The sequence below is a fragment of the Gymnoscopelus braueri genome (assembly GCF_963280865.1).
Source record: "Gymnoscopelus braueri genome assembly, chromosome: 13".
NCBI classification, from domain to species: Eukaryota; Metazoa; Chordata; class Actinopteri; order Myctophiformes; family Myctophidae; genus Gymnoscopelus; species Gymnoscopelus braueri.
In genome coordinates this window covers 1,737,148-1,758,744 of record NC_137615.1, presented here as the reverse complement: position 1 = coordinate 1,758,744, position 21,597 = coordinate 1,737,148, and the positions used below count along the sequence as shown (strand labels likewise).

Here is a 21,597-nt window from a genome sequence, read left to right as displayed (position 1 = left end):
TGTGGCCTTTGCTATTTTCCACCAATAGCTTTAGAGGAATAGACAAATACTTAATCAAACTAAACCAGGTCTCCTGTGGACTCCCTGTCGTTTTTTCCCCCCGAGGGCCGGCAACTTCCGCACATTATATGGTACGTCAGTCATGGACAGACCCGTCAATCAATCAATCACAATACATCAAATTGAAAGCATCAACATTTGAACCCTCCAAACAATAACAAAAATGAATACATAAACATCACAAAATATATAGGACCTTACCCTTAAAGGATGGCGTTCTTTTAAGGAATATAACAACAATAACCTCTAAAGCTCTTTCTAATCAGGTGGTCTACTATTTTTTCCTCCCACCTTAGCACCTCTTAACACTCGCATGACTGAGGTTTCATACTCCTCCACCAAGCCTGAAAAAAGATCATTTTGATCCCCAAATCAGGCTATCCTATTGGCCACTGTCTCCCTCTGTTCTCCAGACTAGTTCACACTTTCTCCCCCAAACAGTGGGGGGTTCCATTGTCTTCTAAAAAGATGAGAGTTGAACATGGGTTGCCAAATTTTGAGAGAGAAATAAGCAGGCAGGTCTATGAAAGTGTAGGCAGTAGGCTAGTGTGTATTTCTATCTGTCTCCTATATGTCATCATGATTTGTGATTTGTGTATGTGGGGATCTCATTTTTACTTCCATGCAGTGTTGATTTCGTTAACGAAAACGAAACGAAATATGTTCGTCAACGCACATTTTTCAAAGGACGAAGACGAGACGAGACCACCACCCATGAATAAACAATAACTGGGACTAAATCATTATGCAATTTCGTTGACTAATAAAGACGAGACGAAAATGTAGTTCACTAAATAAAGACTGGACTAAACTCTATGGTCATTTTAGTTCACGAACAAAGACGAGACGAAATATTATATCATATATTTATTATATGATTTTGTCACTCCCTGTCTCCTTTGATAAGCAGCGCAGGGCATGCTGTTCCTCACTCACACACACACCCCCTTTTAAAGTTGCAGCCGCGCACGCACACACACACACTCACACAGAGTCACACCGTCAAATGAATGGCAGGAGGATTCAGATTTCAGAGCGAAACTTTACAAAATAAAACGGTAAAATGCTTTGCACGGGGCTCGGGAGAAAGAGAAGAGGTGATATGGACACATTTTCGCTACATCGATGTGGAGAACAAAACACAATGCTTGAACACAAGCGTTCATCACAAAGAGATCGAGTTATAAGTTAACAAAAGGTTTGCACTTTCTCCATTTACACCCCATACATCTACACAAACGTTCAGATTTCAAATATAAAGTGCTTACCTCATGGCCAGGGATGTTACTATTCGGGTAACCCATAAGTACCCATATTCTCCGTATTGTCCAATAAAAAACATTTAAATCCGATCGGTGGCCATTTTCTCCGTATTTTTTCCATGCTTTCAACTAAGTGACCCTATCGGTTGGGAGGTGTAATTGCACTCTGATACACTATAACTCTATGAGAAAATGACCGCCAATCGGATTAAAATGCTTTTCATTGAACAATACAGAAGTTACGGGTACTTATACCCACCCGAAGTAAATTGTAACATCCGTGGCCACGGAATAAAAACTTTATATTTGAAATCCGAACGTTTATGTAGATGTACGGGCTGTAAATGGAGAAAGTGCAAAAAACAGGTTGAAGTTTCGTCATGACTGTCATAATATGACCGTGATGTAATGCTGCTTTCGATTTAGTAGCAGCAAGCGAACTATAGTAACTTGTAAACAACCCAGTGACAAACCTATATTATTATTATTCATAATAATAATATTCACATTATTGTCTGAGCGTAAAGCTCTCATTCTATCAGCTGTCCACGTCGCTGACAAACGCGTCTCCTCTCCTCCTCCCGTGCAACAAGTGAACACAATGCTATGTTCCACAAATGTGCTCAATCCTGCGCAAAATATCTGATCTTCAAGCATAAAACAGTTGCTGCGTGACAAGCTGTATGCTTGTAGATCCTATCTTTTTCCACCGCTTTGCAGTGAAAGGGAAAGTAAAATGGGTCGCCACATTTTGCGAGAGAAATAAGTTAGGTCTATGAAAATGTTACTGCATGCGTCGTTGTGCCCTGAGAAAACAGTTAGGCATGAATGCTGGGGTAATAGCCGAGGCTAATTTGCAACACCAGTCCCTGGTTAGACCTTTCTATATAAATATATACCTAATAAAAATGCATGAAGCTCTAATCTAAACAAGTATGAAAATATATTTATATCTGCAAAGTAACTAGTAACTAAAGTTTTCAAATAGTTGTAGTGAAGTAAAAGTACAAGATTTGCCTCTGAGCTGTAGTGGAGTAGAAAAGTATTACCATTATAATGTAATTATATATATAATTATAATATTAATAATAATAGAAAGACGCGAAAAACAAGCCCAAAGTCGCTTATAATAAGCAGACATGGCAACATCGACTCGCATAGACTCGCTGCTGCAGCTCGTCTACGGGCCGCTCTGCGGGGGGTCTAGAGGTGTGAACTGCTCTTCCCTGGGGGAGAGAGAGGGAGAGCGGTCAATTTAGCCGAAATATAACGTTTGGGATGGTATATATGGTATATATTTCATATTTATAATACGTTTCAGAAGAAAAAAAAAACGGAGATGATTTGAAACATATATTTAGGAAAAGTCATGAAAGGGGAACTTTCTCAGAGCTTCATGAGAGAAGATAATCCACTTTAAATTCTCAAAATCGGTCATATTGATAGCTTAGTCATGCAAGTGTTAAGAGAATCCTTTTTTTCCTGTGCTTCTTAAAGTTTGTTGTCTCCTTCCTTTTTGAAGCCTAATTTCCGCTTTCCTTTCCTGTTCCTTACTTTATTTCTGTGATCCTTAGGTGTTGGTTTCCTTGCATTTGTTGGCTTTTTGTTGCTCCCTGCTGGTTTCTTGGGGCTCTTGGTGGCGTTATTCAGGCCTTTAGCTCTATTTTCTTGGCAGCAGGCTTCTTAACTTTCTTCTGTGACTTAGCCGCTGCAGGTTTCTTGGCTGCAACAGGCTTCTTTGCTTTAACTGCTTTCTCAGCAACAGGCTTCTTCACCACTTCTGCCTCCATGTTCATCTTGAGAGAGCCAGAAGCACCTGTGCCTTTGAGCTGAACCAGGGTGCCTTTAGCGACCAGGCTCTTGACCGCAGGTTAGGTTGCTTGACAAACTGCTTTGCTGGTGGAACTGCTTCCTATGTCCACGCTGCAGCCTTGTTGAGCTCATAAGAAATGGAAGCAAACATCTTTTTGCTCTCTTGTTGAGCCTCTTGTTGCTTCCTCTTGCTCACTTCTTTGTGCTGGTTGCATGGACTCGTCCCACCGTAACTTAGCTTACTCCAACCTGTCCTTTGTTCAAAAGGCTGGGGTTCTTCCCCACAGTTCATTTCTCTAGGCAGTAAAGCTTGTGCTGCATTTAGCCTTTTAAGTGCCTCCAAACGCTGAAGTTCTCGCTTGATTTCCTCCATAGACTGTTTACTAGTGAGGTGATTGATGATGTTGCTCTTGTTCTGCCATAATCTTTAGAACAGTTTGTGTGGCTGCAAACTCAGCTGCAGCTTTCTGGACATGAGCATCATGGTCAACATTTTTGGTGACTTGATTACACTTGTCCACCTTGCGACCCAAGACAGAATGCAACATTTTTAAAGACCATCAACCTGTACCAACATAAAATAAAATGTCCTTAGTTCATTCAATTCATTTGCATTACAATGCACTTTTTTTCTTCTCCTTTTCCTTTTTCAAATGTCTTTCCAAAGTCTTTTCAATGTCTCTTATTTACCTTTATAGTAGCACATTCACAGTTCCCTTTTTGGAACACTCGCTGTGTGCACTAACCTGCAGGTGTCTTCTTGATGAACAAATCTCAGCATGTCTTTAGCTGGCAAACAACGTGGCTGGTTTCTTTGGGCACGAACGGACGAAAGGGTCTTTGTCCACTGCGCAGCTCCGTGGAACGCCGAGTGCGAGTCGAGACGGCCCGCCGCTTGGTCCCGGTTCGGCAGGGCTCCTCACAGATCCTGAAGCGAGGTTGCCGTCTGGTAGACCTCCACGCAGGGTGACTTGGTGACCGCCGTGGATCGGATGCATCGAGTTTTACTGTCACTCCCTTTATGGTCCAAAAACGAGGCAGTAGTTTTCTGGTACTGGTGGTTTTATTCAAGTACTCTGGTCTCAAATATACCATCGTAAAACTGGTAACACACAAACAATAAACAACGATCAGAACATAACATATAACTTATATAAAACATATAAAAGAAAATACACTTAAGAAATGACTTTACCTCGCTGGCTGCATAATGACACAAAGGGAATGAAGTCCAGGAGGCCCAAAGATACAAAGAAATAATAAACAAACTAAACTTAAATCAGCACCATGCTGCTTACAAACATCTGTCTGCTCCCATGGGAGCGCATCACACTCTGAGAGCTGCTAGTGAGTTCTCTACCGGTACACACCATATAAGGAAGCGGCCAGAAGCTGGCAGACCAGCACTTCCGGACCGCTCGTCGAAATAAAATATATCTTGGTGAAAACAAAATAATTACAAAAATAACTAGAAAAAGTGCTCCTTGGAGCACAGGTCTCCGCCAGGTCAGGTAGGCTATTGTGGCCTCCTGGTGGCGCTATAATAGGCCAACGTGAAAAGGGTGCCATTTCTTCTTAGGCCTTTGCACGACAATCGGACACTGACTGCATTCATGATTTGAGGCATTTTGTTAAAAACATAAAAACAAACAGGTCTAAATTAGACCTGTTGGTGGCGCTATAACAGGCCAATGTTAAAAGGGTGGCATTTGTTCCTCAACATAGTGTGAATGTGCGTGCAAAGTTTGAGCGCAATTGGACGGTGCGTTCATGATTTGTGGAATTTTGTTCAAAACAAGCCAATAATGCAAACTTTCGATGTCAATCTTAGCCAATCAGTATGGAATATGAAAAATCAAACACATCCGTCGTAATCACATGACTATAGAGATCGTGTACCGATTTGCGTGAAATTTTGATAAAATTGGAAGGAGTAGTGAATGAATGAATGAAAATTTTATTTTCGTGTCCGGACAGTTTCCCTGACCCATCCCACATGGGATTATCAGACACATCAATCCCAAAACAAATAAACAAAAAACAAAACAACACACAGTACATCCCGACCCGAAACAAACCACATAGTACGTCCCATATCAGAATTTAGAAAAGTGTCTGGTACATCCCGAACCACTCGCTTTTTAGAGTGTCCAGCTGTAACAGGCACTTCTCCACGTTGGGGCATTTCATAGCCAGCCCTAAACTTAAGCCACAACATAGAGTGATCAGGTAGACGACAATTATCTCCTATCAAATTAAATAAAGCTCTATCCTCTACCATTTGTGAGGCGAGCAATACCTTAAATTCCAAACAGTTTTCTAAACAATCAAAAGGCACGACCATATAATCAACCACGGCTTTACCCTTTGGCGACACTGATGTATAATTATCACATAGTGGGTCGATCCTACCATTAAGTACACACATTCTCGAATCTCTTAGGAATTCTAGGAATGTTTCCCCATGTTTATTAACATAATCATCAATTGCAACTCTTCTGGGAATAGAGTCAATAGTAGGGATAAAATCTTCCATATTTCCAATTCTAGCGTTCACGTCCCACCAATATAAATTGCATCCACTTCAGAAAATTGATAGATCAAACTTAATAAACGACAAAAAAAAAAAAAAAAACTGAAGCGTCTCTTCCCCAGGGGGAATTTTCAGGTGGGAGGTAACAGGAAAATATGACTAAACTATACTCTGATAATTTATGTTGAAATAATAAACCTAAAATCCCATCATCTTTTTCAACAGTTTCAATCTGGTAATCTTGAAATAAACTCAACCTAACTAACATCCCCACTCCACCAGATGCTCTACATGCTTTAATGTGCGTTTTCCTATTTAACCCAAACCATACATACCCGTCCAGTTCAATAACATTTTCTCCTTGAAGATGAGTCTCATTTAAGGAGATAATGTCTGCATTCAAAGCCTGTAGAATAGATAACCTAAGGTCACAGTTTGCTTGTGTCCATCCATTTATATTCCAATGTAAGAATGATATGTGCTCGCGTGGACTATATGACGATGGGAAACCTCATTTTGTAGTTTCCAGTTCGTTATCTTCACTTTGACCTAAAGCAGGCCATTCCTTGTCTCTCACAGCTCCGTTGTCCCCGTTGCTTTTCTCCTCCGTTTCTTTCCTAGACCACGACCCTCGTCTGTCTCGGGGTTCCTCAGACCCATCAGAGTGCCGTCTGCCTCTGCCAGGCCCGCGGTGATCTTCACGGCCCTGATGGCTGCGGTTCTCCCTCCAGTGTCTCTCATACTGGCCACCGCGGGCTCCACGGCGGCCGCCCCGGTCACCGCCCGTTGGCCCCGTCTCGTTTCTCTCCATTCCCCGTCGTATGAGCCTGCCATTTCCCGCAATAAAGAGATCTTTCCCAGCTGGGATTTCTCTAAGCAGCGTTTTAAAGTTCAGTTCAATTAACCGGTCAGTATGGGATTTAGCAGAACGCACATATACTTTTTGATACTCTGTGTGATCCTTCAGCTTATTTTTTTTCCGAAGAATGCCAATCTTTTCTTCTCTAGATATGCATTCAATTTTCACCAATCCAGGCTGCCCTCCTCTCCCCTCTAGTCGAATTACATCCACAGTTTCGGTCTGGACGTTGAGCCCGTCCTTCAGAAACCGTTTGACTTTTTCCCTTATGTTTTCCTCTTCTTCCACTGGCAATCCGGCCACAATTAAAGAGACATCAGGATCAAACCTTTCTTTAGGCGGACGTGAAGTTCCCCTCCAAGGCATCCATGCGAGATTGCAGCCTCCCAACTTCGATATCAAGCGTGTCTTTAATATCGCGGCGGTGTTTCTCTAAATCCGACCTTATCGCTGTGTGATTATCCTTGATAGATTTTTGCAGAGATGAATCTATGCGGTCAATCTTTTTTTCAATCTGTTTCTCAAGTAGTATAAAATAATGTGTTTTACATAAGTCGGCCTCCTGGTGGCGAGGCCTCCTGGTGGCGCTATAAAAGGCAGATGTAAAAAATGCAGGGCAAAGGTTTTTCCTTGACCTCTAGGGAGTGTGCATACAAAGTTTTACACAGATCGGTGCAATTATAGGTAAAAACACGAATCGGCCTGTTATAGCGCCACCATGAGGCTGATTTGAAATTTGCGTGCAAAATTTCACGGAAATTGCATGCTGTGTTCATGATTTGAGGCATTTTGTTCAAAACGGAGCACTCCTGCAAATTTTGGAAGACATTTTTAGCCAATCAGGATGGAATATGAGAAATCTGAAAGACCAGTTTCGTTAAATGACTATAGAGATACTGTGTACCGATTTGCGTGATTTTTGGACAAAATCTGTAGGAGTACTGTCAAAAAATATGTTTCGCACAAATCGGCCTCCTGGTGGCGCTATAAAAGGCCCATGAGAAAAATTTGGGGCAAAGGTTCTGAATTGGCATCCAGGGAGTGTGTGTGCACAGTTTCGCTGCGATCAAGACAACGGTGCCGGAGATTAGCTGGTCACAGACGGACGGACGGACGGACGGACGGACGGACACACACACACACACACACACGGACACACAGACGGACGGGGTGGAAAACATACTCTCTCGCCATGCCTTTCGGCCTGGCGGAGACAATAAGCTATAGCTGCAGTTACACAGTTTGTTCATTAATATGATTTTATCATACAGGTTGTTTACCTGCTGTTCCTCCAGTCCACCTCATTAACAAAACAGAATGGCCGACCATACACCTTCAGCTTCACCTTCAGCTCCACCTTCACCTTCACCTCCACACATCCAGGTAGGCTACATACTTTATATCGTTCATTCTTTATTCACAGCTTTAACATAATCTTATAATTATAGCTGTGTGGATTTGAGTGAAGTGGTTTCAAAGTGTAAAAAAGTTTCCATAAATGGTGTCGTAGATTCAAAATAATAATAACTAGGAAAAAGTGCTCCTCGGAGCACAGGTCTCCGCCAGGTCAGGTAGGTTATTGTGGCGTCCTGGTGTTGCTTTATTAGGCAAATGTGAAAAGGGTGCCATTTCTTCTGAGGCCTTTCACGGCAATCTGACACTGCATTCATGATTTGAGGCAAAGTGTGTTTTGCTAAATTAGACCTGCTGATGGCGCTATAACAGGCCAATGTGAAAAGGGTGGCATTTCTTCCTCGGCCTAGTGGGAATGTGTGTGCAAAACTTCACAGAAATCGCACCCTGCGTTCATGATTTGAGCTATCCTGCAAACTTTGCAAGCCAATCTTCATTCATCAGAATGGAATATGAAAAATCGGACTGATCCGTCTTGATCACAGCACTAGAGATACTGTGTGCCGATTTGCGTGACGTTTGGACAAAATCTGTAGGAGTAATATCCAAAAAATTGTTTTGTAAAAATCGGCCTCTTGGTGGCGCTATAACAGGCCAATCTGAAACATTCGGGCAGAGGTTGGGGTTTGGCATCCAGGGAGTGTGTGTGCACATTTTCGCAGCGATAGGGCCAACAGTGCCGGAGATTAGCTGCTCGCAGACAGACGGACACACGGACACACGACACGGACACACGGACACGGACGGACGGACGGACAGGGTGCAAAACATAGTTTCTCGGTCATGCCTTTCGGCCTGCCGGAGACAATGATAAAATAATTACAATTTCACCGTAGGTCACAGAGAGCTGAAATTATTTCAGCACTAGCACTGTTTATCACACATCCACTGATGTGTGATAAACGTGCCTCACTTCACTCTGTCACTATATAATAAATTAACTCTATAACAGTACATTACAATCATTTAGCAGATGCTTTTATCCAAAGCGACTTACAATAAGTCAATATATATATATATATATATATATTTATGTATGTATGTATGTATGTATGTATGTATGTATGTATGTATGTATGTGTATATATATATATATATATATATATATATATATATATATATATATATATATATATATATATATATATATATATATATATATATATTAGGGCCGGGACTTTATCGCGTTAATTTCGATCAATTAATTACAGAAAAAATATCACGTAAAAAAAATTAACGCATTTTAATCGCAACTATTTTTGCACCGCGGAACGTTTCTCGCTGGACGAGTTTCAGACGGACCGATTATAGCTGCGCACCAACCCCAACGTGCTTCTCACACAACAACACACTGCAGCCAGCACGGTGCACGAAAACATTCATGACGCGATCGCATAGCCTACTTCATAATGTTGGCTGGGCAAATCAGAATCTGTAATGGATGCCCCCCCCTACGCGCGCGCGCTCCCGTTTGTCCCGTTTAGGGGGGCTGCACGATGCGGTGCGGGTCACATGCGCGCGATTTTTATTAATAATGAATTAAACTACTATAAAACAACAGTAACAACAACACACTCTACCAGCCTCCAGGGGTGGAAAATAGCAGATCTACAAGCTCACAATGCATTGCGCTTGTAGATCTGCTATTTTCAAATGGCCAATATAGGGCTTAAGTGGTTACTGTATGTTTTGTAATAATAATCGAAATCTACAAAGTAACTAGTAACTAAAGTTTTCAAATAATTTTTGTGGAGTAAAAGTACAATATTTGCCTCTGAGATGTAGTGGAGTAGAAGTAAAAGTACAATATTTGCCTCTGAGATGTAGTGGAGTAGAAGTAAAAGTATTAGAAATTGGAAATACTCGAGTCAAGTGCAAATACCTCGAAATTGTACTTAAGTACAGTTCTTGAGTACATTACTTAAAGACATATGCCAAAATCCATTTGAAAAAATTGCTTTTCACTGTTCTCAGGTCAAATATTGATATGCGATTAAAATGCGATTAATTGCGATTAATTAATTACAAAGCCTCTAATTAATTAGATTAATTTTTTTAACACATTGGGTGCCAGAGGTTTATTAAAATATTATACGTTGAGTGCCTGCATTTCTTCCATCCACTTGCGTTATACGTTTCGTGCTGCAGAAGCCCCGACGCGGAAGTGCATGTAAACAAAGCGTGCGTGCGAGACGGCGGAGGGTCCCGACTAACGCCTGGAACAATAATATTTCCAACGCGATCCTCCATTGCAGCGTGATCGCCGATCGGAAACGGCTCGTTTCCACCACATTAAAAAGAAATGGAGATATTAAGCTTTTAGTCAAGGAGATAACATTGAAAACGCCGACCGGAAGGATTTTTGACATGGAGCCTCATCCAGCCTCTTCTTCTCAGAAACTCCTTGGGTGATGTCAAAGTTTCGTTTTAGCGCCCCACGTGGGCCACTCGTATAAAAATAGAATTGGGTCAAAAACGGTCCGGACCGTTTTCGGCACTTCTCGTTTGGACCCTCAAAAACGGTCCGGACCGTTTTTGGCATTCAATGTGTTAATCGAGTCCCAGCCCTAATATATATATATATATACATATATATATATGTATAATATAGTTTATTTTGTCAAAGGTTTATTTTGTCGTTCATACATAGTGTGTCTGACTTAACAGGCAGCGAGGCCTTTCTTATTGGCTTTCTATGCTTTGTTTGGTCGTATTCTGGTTCTTCATGTCATAAAATCGTGGCGTTTCGAGAATATTTAAGTGCGTGTTATTTAAATGACGCTTGGTTTAAGTCGTCAGATTTATCAACGCTCCAACCAAATGTACTACGCTAGGATTGGCTGTATAGGATTGCTTGATAAATGTCACTTGGACGTTGGTGTACGGCCGAATTTAAGCCAAAAAATACGCCATTTTTTACGCTCCGTTGTTAAATTAGGGCCACTATCTCTATAGTCATTAAATAGTCATTAAAATTGTCATTTTCATATTCCATCCTGATTGGCTAAGATTGGCTACCAAAGTTTGCTGGAGTGCTCCGTTTTGAATAAATTGCCTCATATCATGAACACAGCATGCAATTTAATTAAATTAAATTAAAACTTTGTATGCTTTATATGCTAACTTTGTATCCCTACGAGAGTCCAAGGAAAAACCTTTGCCCTGCATTTCTCACATCTGCCTTTTATAGCACCACCAGGAGGCCGACTTATGTTAAACACATTCTTTTATATTAAGCCTTTAGATTTGATCAAAATGTCACGCAAATTGGCATGATCTCTATAGTCATGTGATCAAGACCGATCTGTTAGATTTTTCATATTCCATCCTCATTGGCTAAGATGGACAGTTTTACAGGAGTGGTCTGTTTTCAACAAAATGCCGCAAATCATGAATGCAGCGTCCGATTGTGGTGGAACTTTCAACATTGCCCTATTATAGCGCCACGAGGAGGCAAATTTTTGCAACAAAGAAAACATTTTATATTACTCCTACAAATCTTGTCCAAAACATCATGCAAATCGGTACACATTATCTCTATAGTCAAGTGATCAAGACGGTTCCGTCCCATTTTTCATATTCCATCCTGATTGGTGAATTCCGAACTGGCCCACAATAGCCTACCTGACCTGGCGGAGACCTAGTTACTACATTATGCTTTAATTCATTTAAATGGTTATTAAATGTATTTATTTTGTCAAAGGGCTTAGTTGTTCATGTCAAAAACAGACCTAAAAGTCCTACTGAAAAACTGAAGGAAGAGCAAATATTATATTTTTACACCTTTTCTACAATTATTTGAAAACTGTTTTATTATCTCCGCAGTAATATACTTACTTATGGGATATCATCGCCCCCTGGCGATGCACAGAGCAAAACACATGGACTCCCGGTACAATCTTATTGGATAGGGTCATATTACGCGAAACCGGTAGTCCGGAAGGAGTATAAAACCCCTTGTGTAACAGGGGTACGCCCTCTAATACCTTCTCTCTGCACGCTGAATGCGCACAGAAAGGAGTTATTAGGTAAGTATATTACTGCGGAGATAAATAAACTGGGGTTACCTACGTAACCTCTAGTTATTATTGCTCTCCTCTCGTAATATACTTACTTATGGGACACTTATCCGCTCCTTGATCCAACCTCTTGACCCTACCCATCTGCATGCTCCTGGCACCCCGTCCCGCCACTTCAGGCGAGACTCCCATGCCAGGATGCAGAACAGTACCCGAAGGTAAGGCCCTGACCGACCTTCCGTCCACCTCATTCCAGCTAATGGACAACAAGTCCCATTCATACTGAAATGATAACAGGGCCTCCTCTCCCCTGGACCCCAGCCTAGCTGGTCCAGGGGAGGCCTAGAAGAACAAGCAGGAAGAGAGGCATGCCCTTAGACTTGCCCCACCCTCTCCTGGCTTGATCCAGCAGCCATACCCAAGATTGTGTGCGCCATCTCAGATGCCGCCACATCCAGGCTGTAAAAGGCCGCAAAGGTCGAAGGCGACGACCAGTTTGCCGCTGAGCATATTTCCTGCATCGACACCCCTTTGTAAAGTGCCCATAATGCAGCTACACCCCTAGTAGAATGAGCCCTTAGTCCCTCTGGGACTACAGAGCCATTACTCTCATAGGCCAACCTGATCGCCTCCACGATCCATTTGGCCAAGGTCGGTTTAGCCACCGCCTTCCTCTGGCCAGACCGGCAAAAGGAGACGAACAGCTGAGACGACCCACGGCCGGCTGCCGTCATCTGACAGTAACGCTTCAGCGCCCTTTTTGGACAGAGACAGTGCAATCTTTTGTCACCAGCGGATGTGAAAGGTGGAGGGTGGAAGGCCCCCAGTACCACCGGGGCCCTAGCCACCACACCAGTCTTAGACACAAACGCCAAGTTGGGTTTCAGTAAAACCCTCTTGCCGTCGTCTGAAAACCACATGCACTCTGAACTCACCGAAAGTGCCTGTATATCACCAACTCGTTTGGCTGTACACAAGGCCACCAGGAGGACCGTTTTGAGACTCACGATCCTCAGATCTGCAGACTCGAAAGGTTCAAAAGGAGGACGGCAGAGTGCATCCAGTACCACCGTAAGGTCCCATTTCGGGAACAGAGGCCTGTTGACCGGCCTGGCCCGCCTGGCGCCGTTCATAAAACTGCGCACCAGTGGGTGATGGCCTACCGTCTTGCCATCGAACCCCTCGTGACAAGCGGAAATAGCTGCCAGGTACACCTTGATGGTGGAAAAGGCTAAGTCCTGACTCAACCTGCCCTGCAGGAAAATCAGGATGCTGCTCACAGGCGCCTGGAAAGCCACCACTGACGGCGACTGTTCTGAGCACCAAGACAGAAACATGTTCCACCTGACGTCATACTGTAGTCTTGTGGAGACAGCCGTAGCCCCCTGAATGGTTGCTACCACATCAGGAGGCAACCCCTGCAAGCTCAGGCTCGTCCTTTCACGGGCCAGACCCACAGGTCTAGTCCCCGTGGGTCCTCGTGGAACACCTCGTGCCCTCCCTGTCTCAGCAGTCTCTGAACGGAGGGAGGGGCCACGGCTTGCCGTAAAGGAGGGGAGTCATTTCTGACCTCCACACGCCCCACGCCGGGGCTACCAACAGTACTAACAGGCCCTGGAGTCTGACTCTCTCCAACACCGGAGGGATCAGCTCCAGAGGCGGAAAAGCATACAGTAGTACGTTCGGCCACTCGTGTGCCAAGGCAACCTCTCCCATGGAGATGTCCTTGTGCCCTATCGAGAAGAACCAAGAGCACTTCGTGTTCTCTCTGGATGCAAACAAATCGATCTGGGCCCGGCCGAAACGGATCCAGATCATGTCCGCAACTCGTGGGAGGAGTGACCATTCCCCGTAACGGGTCCCTCCTCTGGACAGCAGGTCCGCCCCGCAGTTGAGGAGGCCCGGTACATGAGCTGCTCGAACCGACGCCAGGCGCGAGTCGCACCACAGCGTCAGGGTGCGAGCCAGTATGTCCAACACAAGGGGAACCCAAGCTTCCTTGTTTGTTGACATAACACATCGTTGTGGTATTGTCCGTTCTGACCAGGACATGACACCCCAGGATGTGTCTCTTGAAGTGTTTGAGAGCGAGGAAGACCGCTAATAACTCCAGGAAATTGATGTGGGCCTCCTTCAGAACGGAGTCCCACCTCCCCCTGGCTGAGTAGCCGTCGTGGACCGCACCCCAGCCCGAAAGGCTGGCGTCCGTGGTAACGACCTTCCAATTCAGCACAGCGCCTATTCTGACCCCCTCGGACAGAAAGGTTGCCTGTGACCAAGGTCGGAGTGTCTCCACGCAACGTGGTGACACGACCACCTTCCGATAACCTTGGGTGTGTGGGACCCTCAGGGACCGCATCCACCTCTGGAAAGGTCTCATGTGGAATCTGCCCAACCGGATTAGGTGCACGGCCGAGGCCATGAGACCCGCTGCCTGCATGCAGGTTCTGTATGCGACTCGACGCCCCAGGCGAAGAGACTTTACGCATGACAGAAACCCGGCTATTCTGTCCTGAGACAGACGCGCCACCATCGTGGACGAGTTCAGCCAGATTCCTATGAAGGTGGCCTGTTGGGACGGGATCAAAATGCTCTTCCGAGTGTTGATCGTGAACCCCAGGGACGTCAGGTGTGCAATGGCCAACTCCGTGTGCCGCGCCACCTCCTCCCTCGAGCCCGCTGCCAGCAGCCAGTCGTCGATGTAAGTCGACAGGCGGAGACCCTGCTGCCTCAGTGGAGCTATTGCCGCATCGGTGCATTTCACGAAAACCCTGGGGCTCAGTGACATGCCGAAGGGAAGAACCGTGTACTCGTACACTTTCCCTTCGAAGCCAAAGCGTAGGAATCTCCGGTGCGGAGGATAGATTGGGACGTGGAAATAAGCTTCCTTGAGATCTATACTCGTCCACCAATCCCCCTGTTGTATCGTGCGTAAGAGCGTCCTGGTTGTTAGCATTCGAAAATGTAAGACCCTCAGATATCTGTTGAGGCCTTTCAGATTCAGAATGGGTCTCACAACCCCCCCCTTCTTTTTCACCAGAAAGTATTCCGAATAGAACCCCACCGGTTCTGATCCGGAGATAATTCTCTGATCGCACCTTTGCTCAAAAGAGACAAAACCTCCTCCCTCAGCGTCACGGCCGCAAGGCCCGTCGCTCGAGAGAACAGTACTTTGTCTGACAACGGAGGTTTGCTGGTAAACTGCAACCTGTAGCCCTTCTGAACAGCACCCAGGGATTCGGTTTTCAAGCTTTCCATTGATCCAAACACCGAGCGAGGGGATTCGACGGGAAGGTGGGGGCTGCTGACGTCACCTGCTCCGTGGAGCTCGCGTTCGTTTCCATGGGGACCGTTAGCGACAGCTGGGTCCGTGGAGAGGCGCGGGGTATTGACATCATCGTCACTGCAGAGCGCGTGCTCGTTCCCGAGGGAAGCGGAGGCGCCGTCGCTCTGGGTGTCGTCACAGCGAAACCTTTCTGTGATGAGGGTACTACCCGGAACGTAGCTCTCGTCAACCAAGGGGAGTGTGTCCGGTGTAACACCGGGGCCTTCTGACATGTAAACATCCGCCTCTCCTCGTCCGCCATTTTGGGGAGGTTGAGGGAGGCGGCCATCTTGTCTTTCCCCCGTCCCACAGAGGCGCTTTGCTGCCATCTGCCGGACGGATGAGAGAACTGGCATGACGCAGTAAGAGATTTTACGTTTACATGGGGCTCCTGTCTTATACCTTGAAAGCAACACATTTGAGACATTTGATTCATTGTTAAAGGTTGTACTACCTTCGATCGATTCAAGTCGGTCATTGCATGCTTCGGTATCGTCCCAGCAGTGCTCGGACTGTCGTCCAAGGGACAGACCGGGCACTGAGGGCTCATTAAAGAGAGGTGATGACGGGTCTCCCCTTTTGCTTCGGGGAGTACACCGCATCGTTCTTTGACAGGAGAAATAATGAGCGGTTGTGTAATTAGCAATACTTTTATTCCACACACAGGCTGCACATTTTTCACACAGCAGTGGGACCACAGGACGATAATGCAATTGAACCTTGTTCACATTGTAAAGCGTCTCTTTTAGTCTCTTTGTCCCCGAGGAGCCGCCCGTGGCTCTGTCCATCGGGGCAAGGCAAGCGCCAGTCCTTTTCCTTAAGTGCAGCTGGGGAAAGGGCCCTACACCACACTGACCTAGTGGCAGTGGTGGGGCCAGTTGAGAGCCCGGTGGAACCGGGAAGGAAATGTCACCTACCCCGCCCTCTTCCACTAGCCCCGCTGTCCTTGCGTTGGGGCTTCGGGGAAGAGGGTGGGGGGGGGGGGGGGGGGCTCCGAGCGCACCAGGCCGTCCCTCCCGGGAGCTGGTTCTGGTCGAAGATGAGCGGGATGTTCCCCGTCGGCGAGCGGGGGCCCTGGCCCGTTGCTCTGTGCATCGCCAGGGGGCGATGAGTAAGTAATATTACTTACTCCCATAAGTAAGTATATTACGAGAGGAGAGCAATAATAACTTTAGTTACTAGTTATGTACTTTGTATATTTGTACACATTGTGAGCTTGTAGATCTGCTATTTTCTAAATATTGTCATACAAACTTGTGAAAGGGGACATTCTTCATATTTACTTTTAGTACTTAAGTATATGTTACCAATACTTTTACTCAAGTAAACTTAGAATTATGGACGTTTACTTGTAATAAGGATAATTCCTTTTAACAGGACTTTCATGAAAGTCCTTGCGGGCTTGTTTCCAATGAGGGCCTGTGAGAAATTAGGGGTTAAGAGTCTTGCTCAGGGACAAATTTCATTTCATCGACACATATACTGGCGTGGCCTGGAATCGTACCTGGGGCAACCAGGGCCTCTGGCTCCCTAGGCGGGCTCACTAACCACTCAGCTATGGCCGCCCCATAGAGTAGAGTAGTTCTACATTGTGGCATTGATCATTTTACTGAAGTAATAAATGTGATTGGTTCTTCCACCATTGAATAATTATGAACACAAGCTTAATATGATATACAGTAGTTGAGGGGTATTTGAGAGATATGTGACGTCACTTTAGCAAGGTTCTGGTATCTACACTTTAAACAAGGCTCAAATAAATGTTATATTGATAAGAAACGTGTAGTTATTACTACAGTATATGAAATCTAACAGTGGACATAAAAGGTAGTGGGTTTCTGGTTGAAAAGCACTACTGTAGCCAATAGCATATTGATTGATTGATTGATTGAATACTTAATTAACAGTTTGCAAAAAAACACAGAAAGTACAGTTCTATACAAAGAAATGCTAAAAGGATTTAACCCTAGAAAGCACTATGGCTTGTTTCCATTGGGTCCTGTGTATTCAATTCATCAATACGATACATTACATGTTGTCTTAAAGCACTCACTCAGTCATTATATGATTAAAATAACACGAATTGGTACAACAGGATGCTGATGATGGCTCCACTTCAGAAAAAAGTGATGCAGAGAAAGGTGAGTGTTTTTCCTGTTCTTGTTACAGTTCACTGCCATTCACTAAATGGCCCAAAAAGCCCACACTGCCAGGATTTTGTGATTTTCTTACCTTTTCATGTAGTCACAGAATATTTATCTCCAGTATGATCAATCCCCTGATGGTTGCTAATCACTGAGGGTTTCACTGTGCTTCCGTGAAAGAGAAACATATGTCATCGCGATTCCCGTTCGCTTGTTATACCCAGTTGAAAATAGCATGTTTCGCTCAAAAATACATAGTAAAACACAGGAGCAGAGATTCAGAATATGTCCCTAATATTTTAACAGGGAACTTGTATGGAGCAGTAAATGTACATCCTCATATCAATCAATATCATATTGTAAAACTATAAATGTACCAGTTTGTTACACTACTATTTATGTGGGGATGTACAGATGAGAGCTTTATTTATCATTAATATAATGATATTATTTTCCACTGTTTTCTCCTCTTGCAAGCAGCACAGATTGTGATGCAGAACAGGGCAAAGTTCATTCAAGACGCCTCCACAGTCATGGCTATAATAGACAGTCTAGGAACCATGGTTCATCGTGAGATCTATCAAAGTATTCAAGCTGAGAAGACACCTATCAAGCAAATGAGGATGCTGTATACAGAGGTGATAGATCATGGTGCAACAGTCGTCAGAGCAGCATTTTATGATGCCCTCAAACAACAGCAACACCACCTGTTGAAGAGCCTTGGTAAGAGCAGATGTAGTATTACATTACTCTATTTTATGATTGTATTTATTATTTTTTTGAAGCTATCACTTTAATCTAGCCTGGTTCCAGACGAATCTGCCTTTGCAAAATTGCATCGCACTTTAGCCCTCGGCAGATTAGGTCTGGCCCCCCTCAATAGAGATTTCATTTCTCTCCCTCCGAAGTCGTGAGGGACCAATCAGGGCCCAGTATCCAAATGTGGGCGGGCTTATCACCTTATTTGGAGCAATGACGTACAAGGAAGCACTGCTCTGATTCGTTCGTAAAAGGAAGCACTGCTCTGATTGGTTTAGGTCTAACCAATAGAGTCCGTTTGGATCTTTTTGTAACCGCCCCTTGGAAAAAAATCTATCGTTGATAGGGACCAGACTAATATCCACACAGTGTGTCGTGTGATATTGTCTGGCCACGCGAGGCTAACTTTAATGTAAAAGAAAAATGGCCGGCACACACCTCTGTACATAACTCGGACAGAAACGTTCAGCACGGCAACTCGCTCGCTTTAGCTCGCTCTGTGGTGCCTCCTGTGGCTCAAGTTTGCTTGAGGCGGTGCGGTCCAAAACTATACTCTATACAAAACACCTACCGAGCCCCGTCGGTCTTTTAGGGACAATTAACATGATTGGCTTTGGCTAAACAAGACACAGGTGTAGCGGACATGGCGTAATAATTATGGGAAATAATAATGATAATTATGAAAATATTGAAAATATTTTCTGAAAAATCAAAATATCAATTTTCACCAAAAATTAAGGAATTGTGCAAATTAAGGGATTAATTTGCACCTCAACACAACCATGAAAAAGGCTACGCAAGAATCTTGGACACAGTATGATGCATGGATTCTGGTTAGGGATTGATTGGAAATATATGCTTTGAAATCATTTGGAAAAGGACCTCCGTTTATATCAAAATAATGTGTTTATTAAGATAAATCCTATGATAATAAAACAACCAATGAAATGGGGAAAAGAACAATAGATCAATACTTCATAAGATGATGAAACCGGTTAAAATCTCAACAATATACACATAACAGATCTACAATCTGATCAGATCAAATGGCCACATTTTAATATACAAAAGGAGAAGAAGGGATTAAAGTCATAAAGAAAAAGAGAAAGATCAATGATTAAAAATAGCTAATCTGCCCTCAAAACTACACTCAGCTGCCACACCACATGTGAAATGCATTATGCTCGCCTGTCCATTGGGGGGAGGAGCGAAGATGATTCTTTTGTCTCTGGAGGAGAGACCATGAGGCTGTGGCTAGCAGGTTTAGCTAGCGTCCAGGCAGTTGTCATCTAGGAGCAGGGCATCTGGCTTTGGCTGGAGAGCATCCTCAGTCTCCACTCAACTCGGATTGAGGAGACAGTATTGTGTGGCTTTTGGCCCACGTGTTAGAGGGAGCGGAACAGCTTTCGGCAGGAGCAGGGCATCTGGCTTTGGCTGGACGTAGGCCCGTGGTTCTTCTCGTGGGGAGGACCTGAGGCGTTGGCTAGCATGGATAGCTAGTGTCCGTGCAGTAGCGTAGAACAAGGTGTCACCCGTGTAGAAAGGGGGAAGGGACTTCTCGTCGGACCTTCTGTTGCTGCTTTGTCGTCAGGAGAGAGGCGTGGGGGATTTGTCACCCCGGAGAGAGCACGAAGAGGGGACTCAGGGAAGAGTCGACCCTCTGGTCATCGAGAGCGCGGTGGAAGAGAGAGTGAGGTAGGAGGAGGAGTCCTCCTCCTTGTCACACTGGAGGCGTGTTTGGCGACAGGCGTGTGGGAGGCAACTTCTTTTCCTATTATGAAAACTAAACTCATCTGCTAAGTATCTTGGGAACTTCCTATTAATCCATTTGACTGGATATTTGGAATCACAATGAATTAAGAATTGTCTAGATATTAAACATGACGGCATTATGTAAAACAGCAAGCAGTTAAGCATTGAAGTCTAATTTACCAGAAAAGCATCACATTTAGAAACACCAAAGTTCATATTTTTGTTGTAGTCCTAGTACAGGACAATAATTATATATTTTAAAGTGACAGAACATAACACGTAAACAGTTTATTCATATTTAGTTGTCATTGTTCTTAGGTGCAGTTGCTGAGCCAGCGAAATCAGTTTGTGTGTGCATGTCATAAATAACTCCAATCTCCCTCATTTACTTCCAAAGAGGGGAGGGAAGCTGGAGACAGGGAGAGAGTGGCTTGGTGTGTAATCGGAGCTCCGGATGGTAGATGCAAACTGCATTCTTTCTTTATCCTTATCTTTATGGCCCTGCGAGGGCCTCGCTTCAGAGTCCTGGGGGTCGCTGAGGTGAAACTGTGGTCAGACGTCCACAGTTGCTTTGGCCCTGTGAGTCAGCTTGTGGGGGAAAAACCTGATTTCTCTTTAATATCCAAAAATGAACGTGTCTGCATAAGTCCAATTTTTGGGGTGGTCTTGCGTTTATTACTACACAGGTGAACATTTTCAAACCACAGTCAAATTAAATTACCTCTGTTGTGAGACAAGACAGGTAGCAGCAACAGAGGAACAGAAGAAACACTAGGATATCACTACAAAACAAAAGGAACACAGCAGTAAACAAAAACAAATTTCACCCATTGTTTTACACATTATACATTATAGTTGATTTTGAAACATAAAATGTCAACAAAATAACACAAGAGACAATAAAACATGCTGGTGTTTAGACGCTAACTTTAGTCAACAGTCAGTATTAGACAGAAATGTTATTCCATAATTCATACCATTTTACTTTGTTTTATATGGATATTATTACTGATAAGTAATAATACAATAAATAGTGCACAGTGCTGTACTTAAATAGTGCACAGTGCTGTACTTAAAATGTAGTTTGTTAGAGTCAGACATTAAGGCTAAAAGGATAAGACAAAAACGTTCCAGGGACTTGTTTCCATTGTGGTAATTTGTATTCATTTCATCAACATAGCATAATAGATTAACATAATGCATGTCATTAACAAATACAAACACTATGGGCCCTATTATGCACGTCTTAATTCCACGTCTTAAGTGGTAATTAAGTGTCTGATAATGCCACGTCGCGATGAACGCAAACACTTAAGGAATAAGACTCGCCAGCATAATTTACGCATGGGGGAGTGTTCATATGTTAATTAAGGGCGCAATGCTGTATCTGCTATTATGCACCTTGACTTAAAAAGACTCACTGCATACCGCTAAGATGTGGTCTTAAGTGCAAAAAGAAATGTTTGGTTGTAAGTACACCGACAGTTTAACTAAGCCATACTCAGTCAATTCTAAACCCATTGTTATAATTCAAAGTTCTCTATAATCTGTGCAGTGTCTATTTTCGTTAGGTGTATCAGTCATGATTGTATTGTATCTCCATCAAACGATATCGAAAAGGATAAGCGAAAAGGAAACATCGGCCGGTGACAGGGCACG

General features: G+C 44.0%; 1 protein-coding gene across 6 annotated transcripts in view; it reads left to right on the top strand.

Annotated features, from left to right (window-relative positions):
• LOC308098960 (NLR family CARD domain-containing protein 3-like) overlaps positions 1 to 21,597 on the top strand; it is a 189,232-nt gene that overhangs the window by 146,538 nt on the left and 21,097 nt on the right. For 5 of the 6 annotated variants that reach the window (XM_080447435.1, XM_080447433.1, XM_080447436.1 and 2 more), the window contains 3 exons: positions 7,798 to 7,909; positions 17,379 to 17,424; positions 17,908 to 18,150. In XM_080447435.1, coding sequence (XP_080303561.1) covers positions 7,844 to 7,909; positions 17,379 to 17,424; positions 17,908 to 18,150 — 355 coding nt within the window. In that variant the 5' untranslated portion in view covers positions 7,798 to 7,843. The remainder of the gene's footprint in view (positions 1 to 7,797; positions 7,910 to 17,378; positions 17,425 to 17,907; positions 18,151 to 21,597) is intronic. The other variant, XM_080447437.1, reaches the window with a different exon arrangement.